This window comes from Anolis carolinensis, chromosome 6 (genome assembly GCF_035594765.1).
Source record: "Anolis carolinensis isolate JA03-04 chromosome 6, rAnoCar3.1.pri, whole genome shotgun sequence".
Classification (NCBI taxonomy): Eukaryota; Metazoa; Chordata; class Lepidosauria; order Squamata; family Dactyloidae; genus Anolis; species Anolis carolinensis.
The window spans coordinates 32888603-32909928 of NC_085846.1; the positions used below are offsets into that span (position 1 = coordinate 32888603).

A 21326-nucleotide genomic window follows, 5' to 3' on the forward strand; every position below is an offset into this window, starting at 1 on the left:
CTTTTAACGCCATAGTAGAAGGAATCGGGCACTTCTGTCTGTTTTGAGTCAAGATAGCTTCACTGAAGAGCTACATATCTAGCATGATGAGGGGAAAAATCTTCATATTCCTGTCCACTTTTTCACGACATGCATCATTTTATGGTGTCTATCATGCACCTTTCCTTTTTCCTCTGCTGAAAAGCCCCAAAAGAGACATAGACTTTCTCTAAGATCAACAAATTCAGCTACCACATTTTCCCTTTTACTGCTCTAGATGTGTTGTGGGCTTGAGATTAAACAATCAGAACGTTATACTGTATTCTATATGATGATACACTATAGATGTTTATAAAAAGGTTCAGCAGTGTTTTTTTCTAAACATCTACAACATGGAATTTGTCAAGAGTGTCACATACATTCTCACAACTTTAGAACACCCTTATAAAGTATGCCTGAAACCAATTCATGCACCTTCACCTTTTTGTTTATCCGGTCTTGTAATCCTTTTTATTGTTTTGTTGCTGATAATAATTGTATTTATGCTTTGTTAAACCAACTTAGCAGCAATAAATTTGAAAGGGAGGACAGGTATTGCCCCTCCCCTCCCAAAATTCCCCAATTTAAATGGTCTTGGCTGCTGTTTCTAGAATCAAAAACCACCATATCTCAAAGACACAGGGCACTTGTGCAAAACTGCAATGGTGGCATTCTCATTAGCAAGTTCAGTCCGTTCAATTTAAATGTTCTTGTGATTGGCTGTATCATTTCTACAGCAGAGAGTAAATTTTTCCTTTTTTAGGCAAAGCATGACATATAATACTGCTTCCAGAACTGCTGCTGGGAATGAGTCACTTTCTTATATATATTTTGATACTACATTTAAAAAAGTACATGCCTACTGTTACTTTCTACATTTCAAGGACTTCTGGCCCAACATTTTATTTATGCCTTTAACAAAGTTTAAAGCGACTACAACCTTTTCTGTCCAGAAGTAGATTCTGCTGCTCAAAATTGTACCGTCTGTCAAACGAGGCACAACACATAAGAAAAACCTTAATATTCTTTTTGTTTTATTGTAAAAAAATTGATTTGTTTCAATTTTGTTTAAACATACAAGCAGAACATCTCCTTTAATACTCCCTGTTAACACTGTTAAACCTAAATGAACCAAAGCAAAAATTAAAAAAAACATTAACAGCCACAACTTTGCTATTTACAAACTTCTTTGTCCTTTATAAGATATTTACAAGACAACAGATTTTACATATTTAAAATGGTATAAAAAAGGATGCATCTGCAGACAACCACATGGCAAAGGGCAGAAAAACAAAGCATGGGACAGAATTACAGTTTTAGAACTACTGTTAACTTGGTTAAATAAAGCAATGTTTTTGTTTTAAACCAAAGATCAGATCTGATTTGCAAGGGCTTTTAGTTAATACAAATTTCACAGTGCTGTATTCCCTTATGGGGAGAAAGACCATTCCTTCCATCTTGCTGCTAGCTAACATCCAATGCAAAACCTTTATATAACCCGCTATCTATTTCCACACACCTCTCCATCCCCTTTCTTAGATACAAGTTCCATGTGTTAATATTAAACTTATTTTAAGTCAGCATTGTCTCAATGGGGCAAGAAGCAGTAGGGATGAGAAGATTTTGCTGCTATATTTCATGACAACATATGTGGCATATCTGATAAAAGCCAAATTTGGGGCCAAGCAGAAACATCCTCCTCCTTCCTACCCACATCAACTCAAGAAATATCTTGCAAACTCTTTGTGCTTACTTTAAAGTTGGAAGTAGGCTCAAATGCTAGCAGGATAACACTCTGAAATCAACAATGCCTCCACCAGTAAGTCTCCCATTAAAGCTTGGTGGTTATGACCATGCTTTTAACAGTAGGGCAAAAATAATTTAAAAAACACTTAAGGATGCATGCTGGCATGCTAAAAAAGCAAAAGATCCAAACACAGCCTTAGTTAAAATAAAGCTAGGCAAGCATTGTGCACTATCTCAAATACACAGGCTACTTGGCAAAAGAGAAGATGTGTATTCTTCTCATTTCAAAGTGTCTGTTGAATTAATTACTTGACTACATGGACATTGAATGTGCTACCTTTTGAAGAAAAGAAGCATCCTTTTGATTTTAAGAATATATAACCCAGAAATAACTGTAGCTACTGGAGGTATTTGGAGGTTGGAAAGTTAGGAAAGAACCAATCTGGTGGATGAGCATCCTCCCTACATGATGTTCTTGGCATTTAAAGAGAATGCATATCATCCTGCACTGGATCTTGTAACAATCCAGAAAAGTGACACAAGAAACATTCTTTTTATACAACAGTGTCGTGCACTGCAAGATTTTAGCTTCAGTGTTCATAAAAATACACTTGTGTGTGTGCACATAGACAATGGCGGCCACCTGCTATTGTATGAAGCAGGCAAATAAGCATATACTCTCTTAGGAATTCCCTGTTCTCAGAAGCATTGTTTGTTTGTTTTAATCACCAGTTACTATAAAGATTTCAAGTCTGGGATCTACTTAAGAAGTGCCAGCTATGTTTCAGAAATAAAGTTTCAGCTGTTGGTGTTGTTTAACATAATTTTAAGAAAAAGTGAGAGAACAGAAAGTTGGTTCCCACCCACAGGACTTGCTGACTGTGCCAAATGTAGAAACAATTCCACCTCTTGCAAGATTTGAACCTTTCTGAAAGGTATATATAAATACTATTTCAATGGACTTCACACAGGGAGAGATCTCTTCTCATGAAGATTTGAGAGGAGGAATCACTTAGCCTCTGGGTGAAAGGATACAATCTTTTTACTTTTCCTCTCTCATATTGCTTCCCTTCTTTCTAGAAACAAATTACTTTGCCTAAGCTGGGAAAAGAACCACATGGCTGTTGCTAAGTGCTTCCAGGCAAGAGCTTGTTACAGCCTTTTGCTGTAATAGGGAAGTCCAGTTTTTGAAATGTCATTTGTCTATTGGTAATGCCAAGGGATGTCTAAACTGACCAGATCTCAAATGCCAGTAAATCTGGTAGTGCTAATGCTTAGCATTTCCATTAAGAAGCCAGAACTGTGCAACTTTTTGTGCCATTAAAACTCAACCATTTAGACCCCACTGCATTTTGACAAGAGGAAAATATGACACTAAGCATGTTCTGGGAAAACAACAAGTGAAAATCTGTAGACAGGCTGACACTGCATTGTTAATTAGGATTTTGTCAAGTGTCCTGACAGAATTAACAGTGTGGCGCAGTTGTCAGACCTACAGACATTCACTACCAATGTTACAAAGTCAGACTTGATCACCCACTGTCCTTGAGATTGAAGCAGAAGGTATAAACTAAGTTTGAAAACACCAGAAACGAAATTAAAAGCCACATCACAGCAGTATGTGAAGGATCAAATGAGGCAGGAGGAAATGCATGGATCAACAATGTGGATGTTTTTTAGAAGAGCAGCTGGGAGCAAGTCAAATATCCCTTTGCCCAATGTACTCTGATGGGTAATGCCACCCCCACCTCATTTCCAATGCCCTTAAGGAGCAAGCGAGATAATATCAAGAATATGAGTTTTTGCAAATAGAGGAAGCCTTCATGTTTGTGATAATTTACAAATGGGAACAATACTGTCATATTTTTATGCTTGCCCACTGTTCATAGTCTCAACGGACTTGCTCATTGCAACTGTTCAGTACAATTCATCTGAGGTTGCCAACTGAAATTTTGCAACTTTTTTCCAACAAGAAAAAACAGTAGTTTCTCCCAAGTAAAACAAAATAATGGACAACAGATGAAGAGTTTTGAGGTCTCAGATAAAGAAACCATATGCAAGCATAAAAAAATATTTATAGTGAACAAGAATGTACATCAAGAGGGAAGATTGACATAAAAGGACATATACAGTTCTCTGCCACTTGCTATGAATAGCAGAGGGCAACCTGTCAAGGCAGAGGTTTCTCCTAGTTGGACACACCTATTTCCTGCATGTCCGGTGAGGTGTCTGTTTCTTTTGTGTCTCCAACCGGCAGCGGCTTCGTTCATCTAACCATGGCAGTTCAAAATTCCTGACAAATAAAAATGTTGCATGGAAAATGGTTAGTAACAGCAAAGCGCAGGAGGAGATTTAGCAATTCAAATTCCCAACTCTTTATAAAGAAATGGTAATAAGCACACAAAGATTTAAGAGAACGAAGGTTAAAAAAGAAAACACATCAACCCCAGATTGTCACCTCTAGTTCAGAAAGCAGCTGCAGTAGGAAAAAGGTTTGAATATCTAGAGAAAAGGCCTATAATTCAAAATCTCTCATTTCAGCACAGCATATCCTCCCTTAATATAAATGTGTGTACTTACTGTGGGCTTAATTTTGGTAATGGTCGACCAAATGCTACTACAGGCAAGTAAGGGGTGATCATCAGACTTTCAACTAAAATGAGAAAGATGAATGGAATATTACCCTTACAGGTGATAAATATGCTCGTTTTAGAACAGTCTAAATTTATGCATTGATAGGGTGAAAACCTGCAATATCATGGTTAATAGCCACTCACCATCATCTGACTCTGGGAAAAATGAGGTAACTTCAGGCTCAGATTCCTGAATTCCTTTCTTTTTATACATTCTGAGCTGCAGTCGCTGCAAAATTCTTTGCTCCCGAATCCGCTGAATATCCCACCTTTGGGAAGAAGAAAAGAGAAAAACTGTAAAATATTTTAAACTGCCCTGATTCCCCACGGGGAAATAGGTGTAGGAAATAAATAAAGTATTATATTATTATTATTATTATTATATTATTATTATTATATGAGCGCCTCCATGTTATGACTGGTAGCCACATTACACTATTCTAGTTGTTTTGGGAAGCTGACACAACATCCTGTGGCCAGGAATACAACAGGTTAATTACAAACTATAAAAGAAAGCACTTCTTTATATTAATATCTCACCCAATTTCATTCAGTTAGTATGAATCCTTGTACTCAAAAGCACCTGTTTATTTGGCCCTCCTGAAACATCTGCTAATACATTTGATTTATATTCTATTAGATTTACTTTATATTATATTCTTCATTCTTTGTAGAAGACGCAATCCTATCACATATTTCATACTGTATTTACTTTAAAAAACTAGTTGCCCAAGCTTCTGGCCCACAAACAGCTGCAATTCCCTTCAACTTGATTTATTTATTTATTTACTACATTTATTTACTACGTTACCTTTTTCTCCTCTTCTCATCCAGTTCCAATTTTGCATGCCGTTTGGAGAAGACACTGTCATCTAAGGTCTGAGAGGAAAAATACATTTTAAAAATATCAATAACTACATTGCTAAGATTAATTATGATAGTAGAATGGATTCTGCATCACTTGTCAAACATTATGTTTCTTTTCATTCCCCAGAAAAAGGCATTTGTGAGCTGGCAGGTTGCAATATTTATTTATGCATTTGCTGAACGAGATCAGCTTAAATCAAAACACCAACTGCAATAAAATCTCAGATTTACATATCAGTATAGCTATCCAAGTCTGGACAACCATGTTATGTTTAGAAATTTGACACACAGGATTTACTATTATTTAACAGAAGATTTAAAATAAAAAAACTGCCTGATTCAATAGACTACTTGGAGATGACATACCAACAGCCACCTCTGGAATCCTCCTGAAACCCGGGAAACAAATATGCAGAATGTCAGGCTTTGAGAACAAAGCACTGTACCAAGAAAAAAAAATTCTGCTTCTTAGCCACAGATAAAGTAACAAAGAGGAGTGTATTATTCAATTTACACTCTTATCAGTGCCCAGGCATAACCGGCAGGCTCATCAAGCAATGCTGAACATGAAGCCAATTAATTTTCCTGGTGGCAGCATAAACAAAGATTCTCCATGTCTGCCTATGGGAATTGTCCTACACCCTTCCTCCTTCTTCTACAACTATTTCCTTGTCTTCTTGTTGGGAAGCTTAAGAACCTGCCACAACAATGTTTCCCCTTTCTTCCTATTTGCTTATTTACTGACCTACCTCCACAAGCTCTGAAGGATTCAGGTCTCTCAGAGGTTCTATTGTGTGGTCCCTCCATGATGGAACTGCAAAGGGAAAACAAGTGTGAGAATGATTCATTTTAAGAAAAAGAAATGCTAAAACAGAATTTGATATCAAACAACATAATAAGCCTAGTAGTGAAAAGCAAAATGAGTTTAGATGTTTCAGTAACATCAATTAGCAAGGTGCTTGCCTACCTTATTGTCATTTTTACCACCCTATATACATAAAAACTTGATCTTCTTCAATAATAATCTTGGTCCTCTTCAGAAACCTTAAAATTTTCCAATATTGGCCACATGGCTTATAGTTCCCAGCTTCTGTAGTTAAAATGACTTTCACGTTTTCTTTCCAAATGCTCAGAATAGGGTACATATCATTCTATACATAAACACTCTGAGGCCCGAAGGATTTTCCGCAGCCACCAAGTGAGCTTTGTGGCTGAAAAATGGTTTTGACTCTGAGCTCACAAATTCTGAAGTTCATGATCATTCATATTTAGTGGTGAGAAACCAATGTCCTTTGTTAACGATACCAAGCAGTATTTAGCTGAAATACCACATGTGAACAGCCCAAAGCTAAAAAAATAATTCCTTTATTTACAGACTCACAGAACTGACTTGAGAGATCTATCCTTCAGGTAGGTCATTTGATTTTATGGCACAACCAGGCCTCCTTCAAAATACAAACACACCATCGCAAGGAAGTACAATCACAACACATTTATCAAATATCTTCTTTATAATAATCACCTAGATAAAATCGTTTATTTTGGCTTTAAGCCAGTTTTTCAAGTTCAGAAAAGTTACTAGTCTATACATGCCCACTTTGTTTTATATACCTATTATGTTAGTCATATTGTGATATGCATCAAAAGCCTAAAAACCAAGAAACACAATTCTATTCCAATTTACAAAAACCTGTGTCTTGTCACCTAGACGTGAGTTTTTATATGCTACAAATGACTGGGTAAAATGCCATTTTATAAGCCTGCTTCAATCCTTTGCCAGGCATTCTCTAAATCAGCATCACACTTTCTCCCAGCAAGCTCAAAAGGTTAATTGGCAGCTTTCAGAATGTTTTCAACAAACTAGCATCTTAAAGACTGCCTAGTCTCAAGATTGATGATTTCTGTTTATCCAGACTACTCAAGCCAATGGCTTGACTTGGAACATGGGTTTTCCAAGCCAGAGATTTAGAGATTTAAATTAGCCCTAGTGCCATCTGAGTAATTACTGAAAAGTCTGCAAGTCCTGCAGACTTTTCCTACCACAGGATGTTGCAAAGGCCATGGGAGACAAATATGTTTAAAGAAGGATTAAGATAATTTTAGGATGGATAATGGTTACTACTCATGATAACCAAGAGTGAAATTTTCCCATTTAGAGGGACAATACTTCATGCAGCCATCTATATGTTGCCCAGGAGACTGGAACTCCTATCACTCCTCAACATGAATTATGCTATATAGGGCTGCTATGACTTGCAATTCAAAAACATCTGGAGGGCTATAATTCCCACTCGTAGAAATACAGCAGAGGTAGTTGCTTTCCTCGTGCTTGGTTTGTGAGCTTCCCAGAAGCAACAGGTTGGCTACAGTTCAAAACAACCTTCTAGACTAGAAAGACCTTTGAACTAAACCCACAAAGGGACTATAAAATTGTGGACAATTTATTAAGAGCTGATCCCATAAAATGCATTCTTCAGTACTCTCCATTCCTAGCACAAAACTGCAAGAACAGACCAAACAAAAAAAAGGAGGGGGGCATTGATTCTAGTTTATTATGTTGTGTAAATTTCACTTGGATTTTAAGACCAGGTTGCCTGTAAGAGGAAGAGATTTCTGCAATATACCGTGAAGAAAAAAAACCTTTCTTAATCTTCAGAACGAAATTGCGTCATGACTTCTCTAAGAAATGAGTTTATCACATTTTAAAAGATGGAAAACATAAAATTGCGGAAGAATTGAATTTAGCTCCTATAATTGTAATTGACATTGAACAATACCTTTAGATTTCTAGAATGCCATTTTACTAGGAGAAACCGGAAATCTTTAGTACATGGCTACTTTTAAGAGATTTGTGGCAGGTTGGGCATCAGAGGAAAAGCAGTTCATGCATAAAAGTCTGCTAAAGATTCTCTTTCTAGTCCCTCGGGAACCAAGACAGAATGCTCTATGCCTCAAAAGTCACTGGAGAGAAGACTACCACCAACCATATTTGCCTTCATTCATACTCACTTTGAAATGTTTATAACTATGCAAGCAAGCAACTACTTGATGAGAGATAAAACAACAATTAAACAGTTGAGGAAAATACAATTGACCCTATGTAGTCATGGGTACTTCTTGGGAGGAGAGCAATGACCAATCTTGAAAATAGTGAAGAGTGGAGACATCACATTGGCAACGAAGATCTGCATAGTTAAAGCAATGATATTCCCCATAGTAACCTATGGATGTGAGAGCTGGACTATAAGGAAGGCTGAGCAAAGGAAGATAAGACACTTTTGAACTGTGATGTTGAAGGAAAATTCTGAGAGTGCCTTGGACCGCAAGAATATCAAACCAGTCCATACTCCAGGAAATAATGCCCAACTGCTCCCTGGAGGGAAGGATATTAGAGGCAAAGATGAAGTGCTTTGGCCACATAACGAGAAGACAAGAAAGCTTGGAGAAGATAATGATACTGGAGAAAATGGAAGGAAAAAGGAAGAGGGGCCGACCATGGACAAGATGGATAGATGGTATCCTTGAAGTGACTGGCTTGACCTTGAAGGAGCTAGGAGCTCTGGTGTGGGCTGGTCCATGAGGTCACGAAGAGTCGGAAGCCATTGAACAAATAAACAACAACATCCATGGGTGCTTCAATCAGGGATTCAACCAACCATAATTCAAAATATATAAATTGATTGTGTTATGTGTCAAGTATTGTGCTAATACATAGGCATATCCTGCTACAGACTCTGGCCATTTTATAGATCCCCAGGCTCTCTTCAGCCTTTGTTTGAGTTGTCTGCCATTTTGGTAGCCATGAGGATTCTTGATCCAAACCCCAACAGATACCAAGGACCCACTCTATGTAATTCCTACACAAACACACAGCACCAACAAGGTCATAGTTTCTCACTATCTGCTACCCTGCCTAATCTATAGGTAAAAGCAGAAACAAAATGCTCTTGAGAGGGTGATGCTGCCATCATATTCTTCTGGGCCCTTTTCATCTGTTGAACAAGATCACAAACCTCCATGTTTCTTTCAACCTTCATGCCCATAAAGTTGAAAACTGGCTAATATTAAGTACAGGCCTTTGGGCATCACAGTGTTTTTTTCCTGTTGACTACACCAAAAAAGTAGCATGTTATAGGCTTAGACTCTACAATCAGCCATGTCAGGTGGGAATTATGAGAGGCGAAGTTCAGGCCAAAGTCCCCATCACTGCTATAGAAGTAAACCAGATTAGTAGTTGTAGGTTTCCTAGAGAGTATCCACAACTAATTCTGGGAGGATTTAGTGATTTCAAAGAACATTTTTGCAGTTTCAGAACATTTAACACTGAACCATCTCTTTTGATCACCTGCTTCCCCAAGATTTCCGTGGATGATCTGGTTAATCATACACATCTCTTGGTCAAATAAAGATGCACTGAAAATATTATAGCAAATTACACAAATAAATGCAAAGTTGTACATTTTGCATTAAGAGATTCTGAAGGTCAAATGTGATGTACCTTGAGAAAGAACTTGCTTTATTGAATACTTACTGCACATAGGTTCAGTAGTTTGCTACTTTTTGGAACTGCAGAAATTTGAACAGAGTATAGAAGAACCTAGCAACTGAGAACACTATATGCCAAATATGCTATGAATGATGTATAGCCAAATGACCATTTGCATCTATTCACAGTCATCACCTAATCATACAAATACCCTAACAGACATTACTTACCATTCCTCTTCTACCAGCAACTCTGCTTATTGGGAAAAATAGTATACAAAACTCTAGGTTTTTTTCTTTTAAAAAATTAAAAATAAAAGTTTTAAAATCAAACAAAGTTAAGTATGCAAACACAAAACAAGAAAATTTGCACCTTTGGTATTGATTTGTATAGCTGAGTCTGAACGCACAACTGTGTTCTCCCCTTAATGAAAAAGGAGATAAAAACTTGATTGTGCCATATTTTGTCTTAATACATCTATACCATACATGGTGTATTGATTTCAAAATGTTATTCATTAATATGGCATAAAGCAGACATCATGTGACTTCTTAGCATATTGTTAATGCAAAATGTATGTGCTTTCTCTTGTCCTTTAAAAAAAAAACACTTGCAAACCAAGAACAGAATATGTACTGATAAGAGTTCTGTTTACTTTGGTTCAATTGTTTTTCAGCTCCAATCTGTAAAGTGAGACCCATTTTCTCTAAACAAAAATCCTATATGAATACACACATACATGCATCCCCTACTCACATTCTCCTTTTTTAAAAAAACTGAAGGTGCTGCTGCTGCAAACTATCTCAAATGGGAGTGCAAATTATTTCATTACGACTCCAGATGAAGACAAACGTCTTGATTGACAAAGCAGTCTGATATCAAACTGAACAGCAGCTCGCCTCATAGCTTGTGGATGCTGCAGCTGGAAAAATTACTAGAAAAAAACTGTACATGAGTGCCTTACATGTGTGCAAAAGAGCTTATCTGAAATGCAGCTCATCTGAAATGGTTTATACAGCAACCTGATTGAGAACAAAAGATATTGGAAGATTCCAGCAACTTTGGGCTCTTGGTCATGCCAGCAAATACACATCTCCCAGTACAGAACTGTTTTGTATCGCTTCACCTAGTCTTCTCATAAAAAGATGACTGGCACACTGCCACTCTCCAACACGAGCCATCAAGAAGAGCTGTTTGCTAACAAAAACTCATACTTAGAGCATACACTGTGAGCATTATATGCTACAAATGTCATGATTATTCAAAAAGTCACCACAGATCACTAGATAAAGTGGCCAATCTTCTTTGCACATTGCCCACACCTGGTCTAGAGTGGTGTGAGTTTCAAAGACTTCCATTTTCCAGCCAGGTCTAGAACCTGACACAGCATCACTCAGAAATGGAATGTTGCCATCCGTCTCTCTTCGAGTGTTCAAAAGCCTCTAAAGAAGACCCCTAAATGAGTAAGTTCCATGCCCCTCCAACCCACCTCACACCAACCACCACAAAGGCACAAGCAAGCCTCTTACTTGCTACAATATCCTCCTTCTTGGGAGAAGTTTCTCGTAACGGTGAAGGAGGCAGCTGGTGCCACCGGCACAAGTACATTTCAGTGGTGGAAAGGTAGGGTAAGTCTTCTGTTTCACTGCAGGAGTCCTTTTCCTTTGAAAGGCACCCATGTCCTTTCAAAGATGCTGAGGATTTCAGCGGAGTGTCTCCAAGTGATCGGGTTTTTTCAGGAGTTTCCTGACTTCTCAGTTCACGCCTGCTAATTGATTCAGTCAAAGAACTGCTGGGTTCATCTTTCAGTGCAGAAACCTTTGGAGTTTTACATTTGACTTTTGAGAATTCGGCCACCAGCTTCTTCATTGGAGTTTTCCTCTCAGCACTTCCAAATGGAGACTTCCTGCAGAAAGAACAAGGACATGTCTACAGCAACAAATACAGAGAGAGAAAAAACTGCACGGGAACTCCATAGTTGTATTGTGAAGTAGCTTAGAAATTAGCTTAGAAATCAGTGGTTCTCATAGTTTTTACAAAAATGGTACATGGACCTAAGAGAAATTTCTGAACTTCAAAGAGTAAATGTAATCACAAGACAGCACTTGATACTAAAGTACATTACTAGCACTTAGAAACATAACTTTTAGAACTACAACCTGCAGAACCTGGAAAGCAAGAAATTGCAGTTTATAACCCACCCACTTCAGTCATTAGGAGACCCCCTCATCTGTTTTACTAGGATAATAATGCTAATCTATCTTACAGAGACGTTGAAAATATAACTGCAAATTAGCATTAAGCATATTGAGTGACATTAAAAACTACTTTCTGCCCTTATTGATTCACCTAGCCAGTTACTACTTTATCTGAAAAATAGTAATTCTCCAGGACTCCCATGCTTAAACCCAAGACTTTTTGTGTGGAGATGTAAAGGATTGAACTTTCTAAAGATGAAACACATGCTTTTTCCCTCTGCTTCAAAAATGACAAGATACTGCAAATGAAGATTAAAGCTAGGCACTTTTCTGCACATGCAAAAGCCTTTCAGGAAAACATCATCTATACATTACTTATACTTAAAGAGATCACGGTATTTGAGGCATTAAAGTATTAATGTTATCAACGTGAGGAGTTTTGAACCCAAATTTAATCACTGTAAAGTCCTTCCAAGAATATCATACATTGCCAAATTTATCAAAAAATTTTTATAGAATGTAACACCCAATGGTTCATGGGTGGGAAATCTTGTAAAAGTGTATTTGAAAGCACAGACCAGAAATCCTGGCATTACCTTTTGTGACCCTTTCCATTCCGTCCATATGGGAAGTGTTTCAAAGGCAGTGGATGGGATGTCTCCAAGAGTTCTGGTGGTGGACATTCTATAGGCAACTTCTCTGGTATTTCAGGTTCAATCGTCTCCTCTGTTTCATATTCTGGAAATATTTTGTGTTTCTCACGCTCATTGTCCTTCTTCACCAGCTGCATCCTCCTTTCCATGCGCTCAATTCGAGCAAGGAGCTGAGGACACAGCAATGCAATGTGTTAAAAAATCAAATATGGTACTTCCAGTTACTAATCTGGTAAAAGCAACAAAACATTTCAAACACCAATTTATTAGTAAAATAATTCACCTTGTGGAAAATCAGCCTTGCAATAATTACCTGGGAGTTTTGATTTTTGCTTACAAGCCTTGATAGTATTGGGTCCTGTTTGGACATGCTTACTCCACATTAATCTCTCTTCCAAACTGGGATGCCAACTTTGCCTTCATTTTAAGTATAATAATTAATAAGAATCCATTTTATGAATAAATTGGTGTTTGAAATGTTTTGTTGCTGTTACCAGATTAGTCAGCACTATATCTTTTTCTTAGGATACATCTGCTGACATCACTGAAAAATGTTTTGTTTTGGGTTTTTTTTGTAAGAAAACTCTTTGCTATTTGCCCCCACTGTATGGAAGTGGTAAATAGTAAGGATTCACATGAAACCTAAAGAGAAGAATTTGGGAGAACCTTTCCAGATCAATAGATGAAATGGGGGAACAGGGTGGATGGGTGGGAGATAAACTGAAGGTGAAATCAATGCTTCAGTAAAGCAGCAATAGAGTAATTCTCCAGATAGGATGGAGTAACATTTCAGCTATACCATACTATATTCTCCTTCTGTAAATTAAATAAAACCTGCATATATATACTCCACTTGAATGATATGCATGTAATGGGATATTTATGAAAGATAAGTAGCTTCTGCACATTCTGTTTTCACTCATAACATCAGGCACTTTGTAGATGTGTATATTCCAGTTCCTTGTTAAAAACACAGTGCGATGTTTACTACGGTACTACTTCCTCGCTCATGTTAATTCAATGGCACTGGGAACAGATCTCCCCATGTTTTTCAAGCCACATATTCTGCACCAGTCCCAAAAGGTTATATTTAATACTGCCACATAGAAATATAATAAAATATAGAACCATTCACAATAGGGGAATACAGTACTCATTGGATGTTAGAACTCAAATTCAGCATAGCTGTGAATTCAGCACAAAGCTATTGAGATCACTCGATTGCTTTAGCTCCCCAGCTATGAGAACGAATAGCGACTTACTTCAAAAACCTATCCTTCTCTTGAGCTATTGCCATCAAAGCCCTGTATTCTTTGTGACTTCCCCTCACACACATATTTAATTCTCTACACTACCTAGCATACTGCAATCATTAAATACATCATTAATATAAGAGTTGTGTAACAGTGCCCAAAGACTGCCAAGCATATGAAACGGAATGTTAAAAAGGAGTACCAATGATCCAAACTAAAGTGCAACAGGAATGCAAACTGATGTTATAGCAGATCAAGGGTATCTTTCAGCTTTTTAATAAACTCTTCCAGAAGCAAGTCTAATTCATCTAACAATCTCTTCTGCAAAGCCTCCATTTTGGACACTAATGTGACAAACAGAAAAAATCACTCTGCAAGATGAAGGTCTCAAATATTTCCACAAGTGAAACAAAAATACTAAACCGAAGCTCTAAAGATTTTGGTACTACTCCATAAAAAAAAAAAAAAGAATGGCACTTGGGGATAAGAGAAAGAACCACTGCAGATACTTTGCAAATCTGCAGTCAAGAACTGCAACAACAACCAACTCAGCTGTGCTAGAATCAGCCTGACTCATACTCTTTGCATTCATATGTGCTGTGAGTATTCTACCTCCTCAGGATATGTGTGTGTGGGTTTGTGTGCCCCCCCCAAAGCCTTTGCAAAAGCACGCAAAGTATTCTGTCTGCCATCATCACATCCTTGACTGCAAAACGGCAGCTGGCAGCTCCATATTGGTTAACTTTACAGGGGCCTGACGGGAGATTTGTTTTTACACTATCTGTTTTGGATCACAGCTTTCTTTTAGGAACGGTAAAAATATTAAGCTGTTACCACTTATTGCAAATCAGAAGCTAATGCTATCACTGCACCCACACTACAAATACAAACCCCGAAGAACATGTCTCCAGGGGGAGGAGGTAGAAGTACTTCTTTCCTTGATAATAATGGGTGCAGCAGCTGCAGGAACTGAGAAGAGGGGACTATTTTTAGGCAGCACACGTGCCATGCATAGGGGCCAGGATTACGAGTCTTTTGTGGCAATTTGGAGACAGGGAATGGGGGACAGAAAATATAGCATACTGAACTGTTATTTCTGGGAGTATGACTTATAAATGTGCATTATGCTCTAAACTAGTTTTGCTGTAGATAGTAACTTTAAAAGCAACAAAGAGGTCAACCAACCTTCATTTGCAGCTGATCCTGAGAATCTCCCCCAGTTTCATTTTGTGTTCCCATTCAGCTCTTATGGTGATAGATTGAGGATTGTGGAGCATCTCCCCCCCTCCCACATATTTATTGTAAACATTACTTTACAGTTGTGACTGTTAAGTAGGAAGAAAACTCTCCATGAAAGCCACTGTAATGTTGCAGAAGCTGGAGACTGTGAACAGTTGGCTTTCACCAGACACAAGAAAGGCGCACAAGAGCTGCAAGGTACCAGGGCAGGGGTGAAGAGAAGTACCTTGCCAGAGTACAACCAAAAACACATTTTGTGATAGTGATTTTTTTTTAAGTGGGCTGTGACATCTGTGAAAAGGAAGGGGATGAAAAGTATCTCTGGAAGGAAAGAGATGGAAGAAGAGCACCAAGTCTAAATCTATAATATTCCTTGTAAAATGCACCAATTCAAAAACCCTCCTCTATTGTCCACATGGGACACTGCAGCTGCCTTATTTTGATCAAGCCTCTCTCCCTCCATGCAGCTCCAAGCCAAGAAACCTTTAAATTAACCCTTTGTATGCCACAGGTGGGCAGCTTTAAATTAACCCTGCAATTGCTACAACGCTGCTGATAAAAGGGACAGCACCAGCCGAAAACCCTGCCTTGGCTGGTCAGCTGCTGATTAACTCTTTAATAACTGCAACCCCTCCCAGATCCTTAACACTGTGTGCCTAGGGTAGTGTCGGGCAGTGTTCTTAACTTCCAGTTTGCCCCTCAGCTTAACCTCCAGGTGTCAACCCCTTCACAGCTGCTTATTAACTCATGCAGTGCCATCCCCTTCCTCATCCAGGCTCCTTTCTAGTTCCATTTCCAGCTAACCCTTCAACTGCCCTTGAACATTAACCCTTGCAATACATTTTCTCTATTGAGGGGCTGCTTCCACTTTAGACTACAAACAGGAAGGTTCCATTTTTAATTTTATTAAAAAAATCTACCTGCCCTTTGAGAAAAAATCATGATTTTATTTAAATGGCTTAAGGAACTGTAGCATGGTAGAGGTCAAAGGTGATCATTTTTAACCTCTTATGCTACACCTCAAATCATTTAAATTTCAGTCTGCACTTCCCAATAAAATGACAACATTATCTCAATTAAGGAGGCTTTTACCTTCACCCAGTAACACTGACTGTGTGTGTTTGTGTTTGCATGCTCACACACTTTCAAGTGACTTGTTGTCTTATAGCGATCCCATGAATTTTACAGGATTGTCTTAGGCAACTCGGACACCTTCCACACAGCCGAATAAAATCCCAAATTTTCTATTTTGAACTGGAATATATGGCTGTGTGGACTCAGATAACCCAGTTCAAAGCAGATATTGTGGGATTTTCTGCCTTGATATGCTAAGTTATATGGCTGTGTGGAAGGGTTATCTGTATCCACACTGCTATATATTTCAGTTCAAAGCAGATAATGTTAGGTTTTATTCAGCTGTGTGGAAGGGGCCTCAGACTGGATCTAGGCTGCCATATAATCCAAATTATCAAAGAAGATAACCCACATTATCTACTTTGAACTGGATTAAATAAGTCTATACTGCCATATGACCCAGTTCAAAGCAGACAATCTGGAATTTATATGGCAGTGTAGATTCAGCCTTAGGCTGGATCCACACTGCCCTATATCTCAGGATTTGATCCCAGATTATCTGCTTTGAACTGAATTATATGAGTCTACATTGCCAAATAATGTGGAATAAAATAATCTGGGATTACATCCTGGAATATAGGGCAGTACAGATCTATCCTTAAGAGCTGGTTTTGCCTCATCCCTCTTCTGCTCTATTAACAACAGAAACTGATATTTGTTGGAAGTTTCACATCCAAATACTTCTTGACCCTACTAGCTGTTAAACAGTGGAACTCTCTGCCTTGGAGTGTGGCGGAAGCTCCTTCTTTGTAAACTTTTAAAAAGCGGCTGGATGGCCATCTGTATGCTGTATGCATGGCAGGGGATTGGACTAGATGGCTCATAGTCTCTTCCAACTCTATTATTCTATGATTTTAGGAATCAGCTGACAAAATAAGGGAGAATAGCTTCAAAGTTGACACAATTTCTCAATGCCTTATGGGAAAGGATGCACGATTTAACCTCAAGTACACAAACCAATGGGATTTTGGCCTGCATAAATAGGAATATAGTGTCTAGATCCAGGGAAGTCACGCTACCCCTCTATTCTGCCTTGGTCAGACCACACCTGGAATACTGTGTCCAATTCTGGGCACCGCAGTTTAAGGGAAATGTTGACAAGCTGGAATGTGTCCAGAGGAGGGCGACCTGAGTGATCAAGGGTCTGGAGAACAAGCCCTATGAGGAGTGGCTTAAAGAGCTGGGCATGTTTAGCCTGTAGAGGAGAAGACTGAGAGAAGACATGATGGCAATATATAAATATGAGAGGGGAAGTCATAGGGAGGAGGAAGAAAGCTTGTTTTCTGCTGCCCTGGAGACTAGGACATGAAACAACGGCTTCAAACTACAGGAAAGGAGATTCCATCTGAACATGAGGAAGAACATACTAACTGTGAGAACTGATCGACAGTGGAACTCTCTGCCCCAGTGTGGTGGAGGCTCCTTCTTTGGAGGCTTTGAAACATAGGTTGGATGGCCATCTGTTGGGGGGGGGGTGCTTTGAATGTGATTTTCCTGCTTCTTGGCAGGGGGTTGAGCTGGATGGCCGGTGAGGTCTCTTCCAACTCCATGATTCTATGAAATTCTTCCAGACCCTACCAGCTGTTCAACAGTGGAGTTCTCTGTCTTGGATTGTGGTGCAAGATTCCTCTTTGGAAACTTTTAAATAGAGGCTGGATGACTATCTGTATAGAATACTTTGTGCTTTTCCTGCATGGCAGCAGGTTGGACTAGATGGCTCATGTGGTCCCTTCCAACTCTATGGCCCCTTCCATACAGCTGAATAAAACCCCACATTATCTGCTCTGATCTGGAATATACAAAGGACTCTTCCATCCAGCCATGTCAAGACAGAATGTCAAGGCAGAAAATCCCACAATACCTGCTTTGAACTGGAATATATGGCAGTGTGGCTTATGATAACCCTGTTCAAAACAGATACTGTGGGATTTTCTGTCTTGATATTCTGGGTTATACGGCTGTGTGCAAGGGCCCAAACTTCTCCCTATAACGCTCCCCTATTCAAAGTGGCAACCCGGGTCTTCCTTTCTTTCGAGCTCATTTCCCCCTCTTCCCAGCACAGAAGTTCCCCATACGCCCCTGCGAGGATTTACATTGGCCCCTCCTACTCCTAAGAGCAGGCGCCCAACGCGCTCTCCCTTAACCCTGTGGAAACTGGTTCGCGCCCAACCAGTTCGGCTTGCCGATTAATTAACCCTTCTTCTCCTTCAAACCCGTTCTCCCGCCAACCCGAGGGCCGTTAACCCCTTCGGCGCCCCAACTCACCGTGTCCCTCTCGGCCTTGAGCTCCTCGATCTCCTTCTCCTTGGCCTGCAACTGCTGCTGCTGCTGCTCGATAAGGTCCAGTTGGAGCAGCAGGATCTGCTTGAGGCAGGCCGCCTGGCTGGAGGCGCCCCCGCCGGCCCCCATGGGGCTCTTCCGAAGGCTGCTCCCACCACCACCGCTGGTGCTCCCAACGCTGCCGCCGCCGCTTTTCCACTTGCTGCTGGGGGATTCCTCTGCTGCCGCGGGCGGAGGCTGCCCGGGCTCAGTCGGCAAGGGAGCGGGGGAAAGCGGGGCAGGGGAGCCTCCGGGCCCTCCTCCTCCTCCGCCTCGCTTGCCCTCCTTGGCGGCGGTGGAGGAAGCAGCAGCAACAGCAGCCGCCGCCGCTTGTCCGGGCAGCACCGCCTGGTACTTGGAGGGCCGGGCATCGCCCACACCCGCCTGCTGCACCACCAAGCCGCCCCAGCAGCAACCGCTCCCTCCGACGCCTTCTCCTTCCTGCTGTAAGGCAGGGGCCCGGCCTTTGGGGCCCGACGCCGCTTCTGCTGCAGCCACAGCCACAGGAGGCGGAGGCTCCTCCTCTTCCTCCGGGCCAGGCTCCAGCAAGCCCGGCCCCGTCGTCGTCGTCGTTGTTGTTGGTGTCGGTGGCGCCGCCGCGGTGGCTTTGTACACCGTGGATCTCATGGCGATGGGGCCGACGCTGCTGCTTCAGGCTTCTTTGGCGGTGCCTCCTCCGCCGTCTCGCCTTCTTCCTCCTCCTCCTCCTCCTCTTCTCCCTCTCCGCGCTCGGCCCCAATCCCCCGCCTGGACCCCTCGGGGGCCGCCGACGACGTCGCCTCCCGCCCCACCAAGACCCATCGCCCCCCTTTCTCTTCCGACAACCCCCCTCGGCTTGTCCTCGGACGGCTTCACGGACTCACCGCCGCCCTCCTCTTGCCGCGGGTCCTTCTCGCCCCATCGCTGCCTCGGCGCCTCTTCTTTCCCCCAAAAGAGGGGAGGGGGTGGGTGCTACTGGGAGAGGAAAACAGGGAGCCCCTCGACCAACTAAGTAAACAGGGCGCTGAGACAGGGAATGCTTCTTTCCCCCAAAACAGAGGGTGAATGGGGTGCTAGAGGGAGAGGAAAGCAGAGAGCCCCTCGACTAACTAAAGAATAAACAAACGGGGCTGAGACAGAATGCCTCTTCTTTCTCCCAAAACAGAGAGGGAATGGGGTGCTACAGGGAGAGGAAAACGGGGAGCCCCTTGAGTAACTAAAAAAATAAACAGGGCTCTGAGACAGGGAATGCCTCTTCCTTTCTCCAAAGCAAAGGGGGGAATGGGGTGCTACAGGGAGAGGACAACAGGAAGCCCCTCAAGTAACTAAAAATTAAATAAACAGGGGGCTGAGACGGAAATCTTCCACTCTTCAACCTTCCCTAACTAACAACAAAAGGGTTGTTTCAATTCTAGGCTCTGGTTGTGAGTTTCACCTGTTGGGGGTGAAGATTTCTGAACCTCCACATCCAACAAAGGTCCATGGAGAAGGAATAATTCCATCCACTTGGGAGAGAACAACGTCTGGAGGGCAGGGAGGGTTCAAGCTCCTCTATGGCTTTCCTTTAAGGGGAGGCGCGCCCCACACCCTCCTCTTCTCTCTTCCCCCAAAACAAGGGAGCCCCTTGACTAACTAAAAAATAAACAGGGCGCTAAGACGGGGAAATCCTCCACTCTTCAACCTTCCTTAACAACAAAAGGGTTGTTTCAATTCTAGGCTCTGATTATGAGTTTCACCTGTTGGGAGTTAGATTTCTGAACCTCCCCAAAGGTCCATGGAGAAGGAATAACCCCATCCACTTGGGAGAGAACAACGTCTGGCAGTACAAGGAGGGATTTCCTTTATGGGGAGGAGCCCCCCACAGTGGGGAGGATGCCCACGATTTAATTTGGGGCCAAAATAAGACGGGTTTCTACCCTCCAAAGGGATAAAAATGGTGGGATTTGGTTTCCCAACAGAGTGGGGCGCTGTGGGCGCTTCTTCTCTGGAGTTCCTCCTCAGGGTCTCCTTTCTCTCAGCCTCAATGTGGGAAAGGTGGGCCCAAGCAACATGGTCACCCCCTTCGTTGCTTTTCCCAACACGAAAATGGATCGCTTGCCAATCTCCCTTCAAACCCCTGACGCGGAAGTCTCTAGGGTGGGAATGACGGCCTTCCTCTTCCCTCAGGTTCAAAGGGATGGAGAGGAATGCAATGGGCAGCCAGCCCCCGCCCTGAACTTGCTAAAATACAACTTCCTCCAAGACTCAATAGGGAACGGGGCGGCCAATGAGCCTCTTTTTGGCCCACAAGAAGGGCGCCTAACCCTAGCACTAACCCTCCGCCTCCTCGGGATGTCTTCCTCTCCCTAAGTTGGTTGTTTTTGTGAGGAAAATATTGGGCCTCAAAGGTACGAGGAGGAGGAATACGAGGCAGTTTCCCCTCTTCCTCTACCCTTTCGCCCCTTCACGGCTTCCTACAGGCAGCGGGCGGGAAAAAGCGGGCGAAGGGAGGGGTGGCGAGCGCGGTGCGAAACGAAAACAACAAATCTGACGCTCCGGTTCCGACTGATTTCGGTTACCTTTAAACGGCCGCCATGGCCTGGGCCGCCTCCGGGTAGTGCGCATGCGCCAACCGCCATTGACGGGATGGAAGAGGAGAGAGGCACCTTGGATGGAAGGAGGCGGGGCTAAGGCCTGGCCATCAAGCAGAGCGGGAGGACAGCCGTCACTCCAAGCAGGAAGCTGAAGAGCACATATTTCCCACACACAGAAGGGTGTTATATGGCAGTCATACACGCCAGAGCCTTTGATAAGAATTACAT

General features: G+C 41.5%; 1 protein-coding gene across 1 annotated transcript; it reads right to left on the reverse strand.

Moving 5' to 3' along the window:
• Positions 1 to 1031: 1031 nt before the first annotated feature.
• On the reverse strand, positions 1032 to 21144 carry msl1 (MSL complex subunit 1). Its single transcript, XM_008113356.3, has 8 exons — positions 18493 to 21144; positions 12545 to 12771; positions 11280 to 11656; positions 6014 to 6078; positions 5209 to 5276; positions 4542 to 4666; positions 4345 to 4417; positions 1032 to 4057 (listed from the first exon to the last, which is right to left on the reverse strand). The coding sequence occupies exons 1-8, from the start codon at positions 19171 to 19173 to the stop codon at positions 3967 to 3969; spliced, it is 1707 nt and encodes a 568-aa protein (XP_008111563.2). The 5' UTR covers positions 19174 to 21144; the 3' UTR covers positions 1032 to 3966.
• Between the last annotated feature and the right edge of the window lie 182 nt (positions 21145 to 21326).

Excerpts from the sequence above, each read along its gene's own strand:
- msl1 (XM_008113356.3), bottom strand. The coding sequence starts at position 19,173 with ATGAGATCCACGGTGTACAAAGCCACCGCGGCGGCGCCACCGACACCA. Across the intron at positions 6,079-11,279 it reads GAAGGAGGATATTGTAGCAA|TTCCATCATGGAGGGACCAC; the intron begins GTAAGAGGCTTG and ends TTCCCTTTGCAG. Across the intron at positions 4,058-4,344 it reads TTACCAAAATTAAGCCCACA|GAATTTTGAACTGCCATGGT; the intron begins GTAAGTACACAC and ends TTTATTTGTCAG.